General features: G+C 30.5%; 1 protein-coding gene across 2 annotated transcripts; it reads left to right on the top strand.

Moving 5' to 3' along the window:
• The first annotated feature begins 8,140 nt into the window (after positions 1-8,140).
• Positions 8,141-11,774, top strand: LOC114173231 (uncharacterized). 2 transcript variants are annotated; one of them, XM_085669702.1, is made up of 4 exons: positions 8,141-8,420; positions 9,362-10,482; positions 10,896-11,036; positions 11,323-11,774. In XM_085669702.1, the coding sequence occupies exons 2-4, from the start codon at positions 9,563-9,565 to the stop codon at positions 11,546-11,548; spliced, it is 1,287 nt and encodes a 428-aa protein (XP_085525828.1). In that variant the 5' UTR covers positions 8,141-8,420; positions 9,362-9,562; the 3' UTR covers positions 11,549-11,774. The 2 variants fall into 2 exon arrangements, with proteins under 2 accessions (XP_085525828.1, XP_027913298.1); XM_028057497.2 differs by having other exon boundaries at positions 9,359-10,482.
• Positions 11,775-12,273: the final 499 nt, after the last annotated feature.

The following is a 12,273-nucleotide window of genomic DNA, read 5'->3' as shown; positions in this document are numbered from 1 at the left end:
GTCTTATAAAATAATATTTTAAATAAATTATATGTGTGTGTTATATTATGAAGTGTGAATCTCTCTTTTTTTTTATTAAAAACATACTTCACATATAATTTGTTAGAATGATATTTTACATTACTTTCATATTAAATATTTTATATTTTAATTTAAAAATAAAATATATTTTCTTACAATAATTTAAAAACAAAAAAAATATATTTAAATTTTTTGTTTGTATGATAAAGGTAATGTTTCTTCTTTATCTTCTTATATGGGTAAAAAAAATCAGCTTTGTAACCTAAAAGTATATATTAAATATTTTATAGTTTAATTTAAAAATAAAATATATATTTTTGAAATAATTTAAAAGCAAAAAGACATATTTAAATTTTTTGTTTGTATGAGAAAATATAATGCAATTCCTACTAAGGTAATGTTCCTTCCTTATCTTCTCTTCTTACGTTGAAAAAAGAAATATGTAACCTAAAAATTAATTAAAAGATGAAAATTATTAATAGTTGATGTTATGAATCAATGGTTCATTGATTTGATACAATGACTGCTATAATTGACTGATTTGTTATGATTACTCGTTATCAGATTTAAATATTTTATTAACAATTTGTATTCTTTATTTGTTATTGGTTACATTTTGATCTAGAAATGAGACTTTTCGTATAACTAGTAAGATACACCTAAAAGTAAAAGTTGTTTCCCATTCTCTCTTTCTTATCTTTTTTTCTATATTATTAGTTTTATTTTATAACATGTTATCAATATGATGTTCCAACCAATTGAGTACTAGTGGAGGCAATTTCTCTTTAAAGACAATATTTTACGTGTCTTTATCTAGACTCTTTCTAATCCTTTGTTCATTTACAATTTTATTTTATGTGGTAATTCTAAACATGTCAAACCTAATTTGTGGTCCTTTATTATTACAAGGAAGAATTACTTATATTAAATATTAGATGCTGAAATACATGTAGATGTAATGAGTTTTGGTGCTGCCATTACAAAAATAAATAAAGCAATTAAGAAACTAATTTCCTCCTGCAACAACAATATTGTGGAAAGGGAGTTCACAAATATTTTGAATTTATTTCATGTATTCTTATGGATGAATGAAAAATCATAAGACCCGATGAATTGGCTATGCTCAATTCCCAAAAGTAAATGTCGCAATATATCTTTGATTTATATTTTCATGGTCATAGTCGTGACTTTGATTGTGGTTGTGGTCGTGCTAGGGATCATGGTTGTGGACATGGTCATAAAGGAAATTTCAAAGAGGGATTTTATCATTAGAAGTAAAACAAAATGTGAAAAAAGGAAAAAAAAAGGTGAAAGTAATGGCAAGATGAAAATATAAGTTATATTACGGTGGTAAAGGTAATTTGAGTTGTACTTGTCGCGCGCTAAAACATCTTAAAAAATAAAAAGAAGAACATAGAAACACATTTTGCTTATGATGATAGTAATTTTGATTATGACGATATGGATGTCACTCATCTTTATATTGTTGCTTTCTCTGTTAAACCAAATGGAAACATTATTGATCACCTCATTGGTGATGAGAGTGTTAAAAAGCAAATCAAGCAAAATATCATTAAAAATCACTATTCAACATTTGATACCATTCCCAAACGCAGGAAAATTTAAAATTTAATAATTGCGTATAAGGAGGCAATACTTTATAAATAATTTAATACAAATCGAAAATCCAAAATACAAATATTCTAAAACTTGTTTCTTTAATAAGATTCCCCAAGCTAGCCCTCACTCTGGCTCTATGCCTCGCCATCATCACCTATAATAACATCTGCTTCTGTGTGGCAAGTCACACGATCATCGTCAAACACAAAAAAAAAGGATGAATTCAAATAGAATAAAATATGCATAGACCACATAAATACCTCACCTAAAGGAAATAATAACTTCACTTGGCAATACTGACACCTTTAAAACCTTATAACACAAGATAAAAATACATTCATAGTCTCATAACCATATGAGACCAGCACATCACATCACATCATGCACATACTCGACCATGGCCTTAAGGATATCATATGCTTCCACGAACCTACCCGCTCGTGGTCCAACCTCTCGAATCTACCCGCTCGTAGTCCAACCTCTATGAACCTCCCCACTCATAGTTTAAGACGTGTGACCACATCCAGTTACGAAGCTCTCCAACTCGACCCACCACAGATTGATGACTTAGTGAGCCAACCTAACCCGACTCACTTATTAGTGAGCCAAAAAAAATTGAACCCGACCCGGCTCATCACGGGTTGATAGGTTAAACAGATTGGCTCACAAACTCACTTGATTAAAAAAAATACAATTTTTTATTTTTTTCAGTCAAAACTAAATTATAATTCTAATTAAAATATAATTAAACTTTAATACAATCCAAATACAAACAAAAATCATAAAATACAAATTATCTATGTGTTGGCTAAAAAAACAACTTAGCATGACCCAAATGCAAAGCTCAACTTAACAGAAAACATTTGTGTGACCTTTTATTTGCGGGTTGGTGAGCCAACCCGGCTCACTACGAGTTCAACCCGGATGAGCCGGGTCAAAAATCAACCCTATTGAAATTTGTAAAAAAATTTCAACCCAATCCGACCCAAACCCGTGGTGAGTCGGGTTGACTCGCAAGTTCCAACCCATTTTGACAGTTCTAGTTACATAGTAGAATTTCACCAACTCATATCATTGATCACTCGACAAAACGCAATAAAACATTTAGAAAATCAATATAGCCACAGTACCAACCAAAACCATAGAAAATAATCAACAGGGCTTGCATCACATTGTAGAACCCAGAGAATGGTTCATACTGCATTAAAGAATATAGAATGTTGTACTAATTTTCCTTCACTAGGCTTTTATCCCAAAGAGACTTTCCTAGTAAGGTTTCAATGAGACACATTCTCTTAATGGATACTCAAAGAGGAGTGTTATGAATTAATAGTCGTCCATTGTTTTGATATATTTATACATATGATTGATAAATTGATTTACTATGATTACTCATATAATTAATTAGTCTTTATAATATTTTATAATATTTGCATTAACTATTTCATTTTCTATCCTTTATTTTTATAATTTGTATCTATAAATATAAAATGATAAAATATACGTAAAAGTTACTCTCCATTATTTTTTTTATTCTTCTCTATTTATTAACTTTATTTTATAACAGTTGAAATATTAGTTTTTTTTTTCACAACAGTTATATTACTATGTCTAATAATATATTTCACTGTTTTTAATAAAAATGTTAAATTATTTTTTTCATTCACACTATAATTAGTCTTAAATAACAACGAAGACAGTGGACCCCAAGATAAATTATGAGTAGTTAGATTGGTTAATTAAATTATAAGTGTTTAATTAAATTAGTGAATTAAACGATGAAGGGAAATATCATTATATATATATATATATATATATATATATATATATATATATATATTTGTTAAAGGCAAATGATATTAATTCTCTTATGTTTTTCTTAAAATGTTAAATTATTCCTTTTTTTCATTCACATTAATTAGTCTTAAACAACAACGCGAAGACAAAGGACCCAAGATAAATTCTGGAGTACATAGATTATTTAATTACATTATTATAAGTGTTCAATAAAATTAGTGAATTAAATGATGAAGGGAAATAATATATATATATATATATATATATAATTTATTAAAGGTAATTTTCTTAAAATGAATAACCTAAACTTTAAATAGATACTTAATTTAATTTTGGCTCAATTAGTGATTTACTTCTTTAATTTTTAGTTTGGTTCATTTTTATTCTCTTAGGTTCAATTTAGTCTTCCAATTTTTTCAAAATGTTCAATTTAATTATTTATGTCAAGTTCACATTAACTTCATGCTCGTACATACCACATGTTATTTTGTGAAATTTTTAATTTTTTTAATTTTTTAACTTTTTTTGTTAAAAAAAAACATAAACTATCACATTTCACGTCATGTCTTGTTATGTGTCAATTTGTGGAATTTTTTATTTTTTAATGCAAAAAAAAAATGTCACATATCAGGTCTTGGTCGTGTCACATGTCAGCATATCATTGGTTGTTTTCAATTTGGTCCCTGTGAATATTATTTTGTTTAGTTCTTTTCTCTCAATCAATTAGAGTCCAAAGTTAGGAGCTTGGGTTAGTGTCATCTAGGGATGACAACAGGGCGGGGTGGGGACGAGTTTCGCTATCCCATACTCATCCCCGTAAAAAAAATCATCCACATTCTCATACCCAAACCCAATGGGTATCAAACTTTTGTCCCATCCCCATTCCCACCGGATAACAGGTATAATCTCATACTCATACCCATACCCATTTTCTTACTACTTTATATTAATTTTAATTAATTTTTATAACATAATAAAAAATTACGGTAAAGGAAACATAAAATTATCAAATATTCAATATTATGAGGATGATTGTTTCTTTGATATCAAATACTTTGAAATAAATTATAATTGTTTACATTTTAGATTGGAATACCAAATAAAATTTCATGAGAACCAAAACATTTATTAAATTTGCAAACATTAGTGAAACCTAGTTGATAAAATTTAAAAAATATAAAAGGAAAAAAAATCAAATTAAAAAATATTTTAAATGTTTTTTTACTTCAATTTTTTAAATTATAATGAATCTCTTTTTTTTATACATTAATAAAAGTTATAATACATCACTTGATGAAAATGACGCAAAGAACAAATAATAAATATAACAATAAAATTTTAACATAGATCTTGTATCTTTTGAACTCCAATATATGTTGAATGATGATAAAAAAAATATTCATGACAATTACATTAAATTTTTATATTGTAGTAAATAAAAATTATTTATACAATTATAGTGGAAAAATTAAAGTATGATTGTAATGAGTTAGAAAATAAAAAATAATTAGATAAAATTTATCGAAATAGTATTCTACATGATGAAAATAAAAATATTAAAAAAATAACAAATGTGTGTCTTATAAACAATTTGGAGACTATAATCGCACAAAAGAAAACAAATGTATAATTAAGGGTATGATAAGATGAAAAATATCTTAATTGTTTTAGTGAAAGAAAAAAGTTCTTCAAATGAAACAAAAATTAATAATAATAAGTAAAGAATTTCTTTTTATATTACCTAGTAAATGAAAGGTTTATGCTATTAAACACTTAAATTGAGAGTATTAAACATTCTCATGTGAAAGGAAAATATACAATAAATAAAAATATTAAAAAATAATAGAAATATTTAAATGTTAGACATAAATTTTTTTTAATTGACATACATCATTTTAACATAATTACATAAAGGTTATGATAAGATAAAAATATATTGGAGATGCGAATGAGTTTCATGACAAACCAAATAATTAGAAGAAATAAAAAATAGAATATATATATATATATATATATATATATATATATATATATTTACCTAATTAATTGTGAATATTTTAATAATTTAAACGAGGATGAAAATATGGCGAGGACGGGTATTATATATGTACATCCTCATCCTCATCCCCATCCCCATACCCATACCCATACCCATACCCATACCCATACCCATACCCATACCCATACCCATACCCATATCCAATTGAAAAAATCGGGGATTTCTCATACCCATATCCAGTCAATGCGGGGATTCCCCATCAAAACGGGGACGGATTCGAGCAATACCCACGGGGCAGGTTTATTTGCCATCTCATCCTTACTAATGATAACATGGGTTTTTAGGTCTGTTCCATCCTCACTAGCGACAATAGGGGTTCTCAGATTGTTCAATCCTTACCAACGACGATACGAGTTCTTAGTTTGTTCAACCCTTGTCGACAATGATAAGGGTTTTCGTGTTCCATCCTCACGACAACAATAGGGATCTTGTGACATTTTTTATTTGTTCTCACTTGCATCATTGTGTTGTGTATGGTTCCGATCTAGAGAGGTAATGAGAAATCAAGGGGGCACCATTTTGGTATTATGTTTGGAGAAGGATATTAACGTCACACTCAAGAAAGATGAGAATTTGAGTGATAAGTCATGAGGTTGATCGCCAAGTTATCCAAATAAGATCAAAATTGGGTTCTTATAACTTGGAACTTCAAAAAACTTCAAAAAAATTGGGTTCCTATACTCAATTTTCTTTAGAATTCATATATATCCCAATTGTATTACAAGTGTACTCTTTTATAGGATGAATTAGACAAGATCCTCTATATTCCATATTAATTCTCAATAACTAATATTTAATACCCATTAATATTGCATTTAATTCTCATTATATGAATCATTATTTTCTATATTTAATTAAAAGATAAAAATTATAAAGAAAACTCAAAAGACCATTCAAGATCATATTAGGATATGTGGTTCCCATTTGTTTGTGTAGTGATTTTGCTATTGTCTTGTTTTCCCGATCTGTTGGTGGTGATACTTATGGGGAGTTCTCTTCCCTTGTGTAGGGAGTGTGGTGGCCATTTTTTTAGATGGTTGTTGTGGTTGTCGGAATTGCTTTTGTTGCGAAATAGTGAGCGCCCTAATTTTTCTGCATAATGTTTGTTCTTTTATCAAGGGTTCCTGATTACATAGTTTATTGATTGGTGACGGAAGGCACCGACTAAAGCATGATGGCCCACAAGCCAGCGAGCCAGGATCTATGTCAGATGGGTCAAAAGATTGAACCCATATTTGTAAAGTGGGACGGCCTAGCCCAACAGACCAAATGAGGGACGAGCCTATACAGGCTGAGTTGGCCCGCATTGTCATTCCTTATCATGAAGTTCAAAAAATGAAAATTTTATGTATAAATTTGAATTATTATTAGTTTAATCATTTTTTGAAATAGTGATTTAATTTAAGTAGTGTATTATAATCTTTATTAATGAATAAAAAAGATATTTCATTGCAATTTAGGGAAAGAAGTAAATAGACTTTTAAAATATTTTTAAACTTACATATTTGTTTTCTTTTGATATTCTTTCGAAATATTTTTTAACTTTATCAACTTTGTTTCTTTAATATTTTTAAAATTGATAGATATTTTGGTTGTTATGAAATTTTATTTATTTATGGATACATGTATATCCATTGTCCAATAGAAATGAGGATGAGACAAAAACTTCATACCCAATAAATATTGTGTCGTATAAGGTTGACAAGTCTCCAGACAATGGCTAGACCTTAGGTCAGATACTTACCCACTCTTTCAAAAGCAAGGTCAATCATGAACTTTCAGCATAATAACCCCACAAGAAACCGAGAAGTTGACACACTTCCGAAGGTCGACAAGAGTAGCCATTTCCAAGAGTCTAGACTAACCACTTAACAACCCTAATAGGATAAACACCAAAACTAAGCAACTATACAAAGTAAGCGGCCAGTGACAAGATGCTCGGCCAGTAGTAGGACACTTGTCGACAAATCAGTAGGTATGTAACCCCTTCTCATAGACGTAACTTAGAAGAATTCGCTAAAGATCGAACAAACTTTCTAATAAATCAGGCCTCCAACATCAAGCCCACAAGGCTCATAATTTGGTCCAAGCCCATAACCAAGTCATAATACACATAAGATTGTAAAATGTCAATAACAATTCATAGAAAATTAGTATAAATACATGTGGACCCAACTTTTTGTCATTGATCGCTAATCTTAAAAATTTGACCACCGAAAAAAAATTATCAATTGACATGAGCAATGGAGTACCTTTTGCAATTACATCTTCATCTTTGACTTAAAAAAGGATAAGAACTTAAAAGGACGATCACCACCTAAAGAAGAAGATCTATTCATAAGTCTTGAGATTTTTACAAGATACTATATCGATCTCCTAATAACAAAGAACAAATATAAAATTCTATATCTTCATTATGTTCTTGTTTTCATTCTCATCTTAATAAAAACCATATTTATCCTAAGTTTTATCATGAATAAAAAATTAATTAGACCCTTTTATAAGTTGACTGTCGTTTATTTATATATATATATATATATATATAACTAAAAGCAAATAAATTGAAATTAATTACAATATTGATTAAAAACTAATAAAATACAATTATCTTCTGTCACTGGAAGTTACCTGACATACCTTGTGTCTAAGACAATTAGTTGGAGATTTGGCGCCAAACGGAATGGTTGTTCACAGAATGGAATCCAGAACCCAGTTCCTTTATTGTCGCAACAACCCTCTCCGTCTGATTCTTCTGCAAACCCTAATTTCTCATCTCGTTTTCCTTTCTAATCAACTTGCCATTCCTCTCTTCTCCACCCCCTTTCAAATTCAACAACATCTTTGTAGCCAGCTGCAATCGTCAACGTCAAATAAGCAAAGGTTTCAGACACAAAATTGTTTTCTCAGTCGTTTGATTTTTCAGGTGCATCTCTTATCTACTCAATCAAATCCGTTTGATTTTGTATCTTGGGTAATTACAATTTTTAAATTTTGAAATCTAGATTTTTTTTTTTTTAATTTTTTTTCGATTATTCTGTGTTTGGTTTTTGTTCTTTTTACAAACAAATGAATCAACGTGTATATCAAAAAGGGGACGGGGGTGGAATCTTCGGAAAGGGGTATCTGAGGTTGAATATGTTTCATTTTGGAGATGAGTAACGTGAGAAATGAAGCAAGATACGGGATGATAACAATTTTATTAAATTTTGTGTTATTGAATATTTGAAAGCGTACATTGCAAATGGATACTGGAATAATGAGATTAAGGATTCAAGGTTTTAACTGTGGTTTTGCAGCAATCCTTGTTATTGCTTAAAGCGTCAGTTAAATACAACCGATGTTGTTGTGTTGCAGCCGTCGAGCCCCCAAAAAACTTAACACTACGGTCGAAAACACCGTTGTGGTTAGTTTCTTTGAAAGTGAGCTAATTTGTAAATGGGAGATATGTACCTCACTTCTATGTTATGATTTGGTCATGTGCTTAGTTAATGTAGAATCTCCACCAAACCAGTGTGAGATTATATATTTAGAAGTAGTCTATCTAGAGCTCAATAACAAACGACATAACAATTCCAGTGAGCTTAATTAAGTTAAGGTGTTTTAATAATGTGATTCTTAATCATTAATATTAAATATCTCATATATTGTTTGCTGATATGCTTTGAAGTCATTAAATTTTGCACTAGTCTGCCCAAATTTATTATTCTCAAGGTCTTTTGTTTTTTCTCTGATTGTTGGGTCACATAGAAAATTCCAAATTTTCAATGTTTTTACGTGATATATAATTCATGTGATATTTATTAATCCTGAAACACCATTTACTCTTTGTCATCTTTCTATAATATCTTCGTTTTTTTTCAGAAGAGACAAGCTTTTGAGCTTATTCATGCAGTACAAATGGAAATGCACTTCAAGTTTACATGTCAATATCCTGACACTGAAATGTGGAAATATAGTATAACGTAAGTCAGGTACTCAAGCAAAATTTATAAGGGATTTGGGGCATTGAAAACCAAGCCCGACCATTTGAAATCTTGTGAGGGAAGAGAAGTAGAAAGTGTTCAAATGGATGGAGAGTCATTTGATCATAGTATACAAGAGAAACAAGCAAAAGAAGTTTCAAAAACTATCGGTGATAGTCCGAGAAGTAAAGATTCCAGCCGTGAGAGTGGAAGCAGTAGTGATTCAGAAAAGCAAATTTATGTCATCAGTAAAGTTGAAAGTGATAAGGCTAAAGACTCTGACACACATAGCGATGGCACTAAAATCATATCTCCATCAGCTGGAACGGGAACTTCTTGCTCTTCATCCGAATCATCATCAGATGATTTCTTTGCAATGGACCAATCATTTAAGTACACCAAATCTGGGAAAGATCATGTTTCTAGTTCTGAGAGCTCTGACAAGTCTGAAGTTGACAACAACTTTGTACTTCCAACATCAACATCTGAAATGAACAATTTGAGCAACAGCCAAAAGGATATGTCACCAACTGCTAGTCCCCCCATCCAAGTGATGGATCGATCTGGAAGTAATGATGCATCTATTGTTCCATCTTCAATTTTTGAAGCAAATGCTAATACTTCAGAATGGAGTATTGCTTCTAATGATTCACTATTTAGTATTCAAATAGGGCAACCAAGTTTGAACAGAGAAAAAGCGCATATGTATGGTGAATTATGCTCGTCAACGGAATTGACCAAATCTGGTGAGCTGAACAACCAAGCACCTTCAGTTATACGACAAGAGATAGGCACTACCGAAAATAATGCTACCGAAAAGGAATTGCAAGCAACAACATATGGATCTTTCAAGTTAGAAGGAGAAAGTCACCTTGAAGACAATAGCGAAACAGAGACTTCACCTGAAACAAAGACTTCACCTGAAACTAAGACATCACCTGAAACAAAAAGTTTGAAATCATCCAAGTCCAAAGTGTCTATTCCCTCTCATAGTGACAATGAAATTTTACCTGATCCTCCATTGTGAGTTCATTTTCATCTTTAATTCTTTAATCATATATATATATATATATATATATATATATATATATATATATATATATATTTTCTATGGATTGTACCTTTTTTAGTAAAAAAACAAAAATGTTAAAGCATCACCATTCTGACTACAATACTAACTAGGTTTGCATATCAGCGAGTATTAGTCAGCTACACCATTCCCAGACTATATTTAAAAAAAAAAAAAATACAAAATAGGAGACCAAACCAATGTCCATGTGGAAATTCTTATATTTGTACACATCCTTTACAACTGATTTATAGACAAGCATATATGTTAACTATTAGCATGGTAAATTACAAGGACATTGATCCATAGATATTCAAAACTCAGCCAAATCCAATTATTGAGGAATATCCCCTTATGTACATTGCAGAAAGAGGCGGAAAGGCTACTCTTATAGTTGTGGCTGGATGAACAATTTGTGGCCGAGCTGCAAGTGTTTGAGTTGTTGCCCATCATTCTCCTCTTGTTGGAGTTGTAATCGTACAAAGTGTCATCATCACACCTCCCAAACGTATGTTTTCTCCTCTTCACCGATATCACATTTATTATTTAGACATCAAGTTAAACAACTTAAAGTTGTTCTTTGGTTCTTGCTACATGTCTCATTTTGCATTCTATTTACCTTATTGTTAAACATGCTTCTTTTTATTGCATTAAGTATGTCCTTGTTATCTATTTTGATGTTTGCACACGCTGAGGCATTATAATTTGTCATGAGATTCTCTGAAAAAGTTCTTTTAGTTTCAGGTCTAACTGTACACGCATATTGATTTGAATCTGTTATGGAATTATTGTAGGTTGAAAGAAGAAGGAAATGGTTCTACGAAGATGGATGTTTCACCACATGAATCAGATAAACCACATGAATCAGATAAAGAAGAATCAGGAATGACTTCGGACTCTACAGCCATCCAAACTAAACAAGAATCCAAAGTGCTTTCCAAATCAAAAGACAATAAATCCAATTGGCTCCATTCTTTTTCTTGTCCATGGAACCTTCCTTCCAAACCTTGTTGTCGTTGAGAGATCTTTTACAGAATTCAGATGCCTCGTTTGTTTATAGTTTAACACCACCTTTAGGTACATAGGTTTGATCACATGGCAATGAACACATATGTTGGAGCTTCATGGAACCACTCTTCCCTTCAAAGAGTACCTATGAATGTATATGAGGGCTAGATTCATAATGAGTAAAGACAAATTATATGGTTTCATCGAAAATTTAATGGTTTTGACACTTCCTGAGAAATTCTCTCTCTCTCTCTTAGTGTCTCTTCTTGGTGTGTTCAAAATCATTAAAGGTCTAAAAGGCAAGCATACCAAAACCCTTAGAGTGTTTGGGTATGATAGGAGCACTCATAAAGAAAATCACCATGAACCTGCAATCTGACTTTGCTCTAAAAATTGAACTACTTGATGATTCTGGTACTAGTTTGCTAGGTTTATTGACAAATCATTCCATAATTGTGGAGGACTTAATTTGAAGACATCCAGAGATCGTTTTGATGTTGTATTTCAATGAAATCCTGCAATTTGTTTCATAGAGACATCATTTATCATTAGTATAAAATTTAACATACTGACAAATTTAATTAATCTGACCATGAAATTTTAAGCCATATATCGTCTTGATCTATAGCATAAAATTAATTGTAAGTAAAAAATGTGATCATATGGCTCATTGCTACGTAAGCTATGGAGTATTTACATAAGCAATCCTTTGTGATATAGTTAGATTTTTTTTTCTA

This window comes from Vigna unguiculata, chromosome 2 (assembly GCF_037176805.1).
Source record: "Vigna unguiculata cultivar grain cowpea cultivar isolate G323 ecotype 2 chromosome 2, ASM3717680v1, whole genome shotgun sequence".
NCBI classification, from domain to species: domain Eukaryota; kingdom Viridiplantae; phylum Streptophyta; class Magnoliopsida; order Fabales; family Fabaceae; genus Vigna; species Vigna unguiculata.
The sequence above is the reverse complement of the archived record's forward strand: the minus strand, read 5'-3'. Positions and strand labels throughout refer to the sequence as shown.

Excerpts from the sequence above, each read along its gene's own strand:
- LOC114173231 (XM_085669702.1), top strand. The coding sequence starts at position 9,563 with ATGGATGGAGAGTCATTTGATCATAGTATACAAGAGAAACAAGCAAAA. Across the intron at positions 10,483-10,895 it reads ATTTTACCTGATCCTCCATT|AAAGAGGCGGAAAGGCTACT; the intron begins GTGAGTTCATTT and ends TGTACATTGCAG. Across the intron at positions 11,037-11,322 it reads CATCATCACACCTCCCAAAC|GTTGAAAGAAGAAGGAAATG; the intron begins GTATGTTTTCTC and ends GAATTATTGTAG.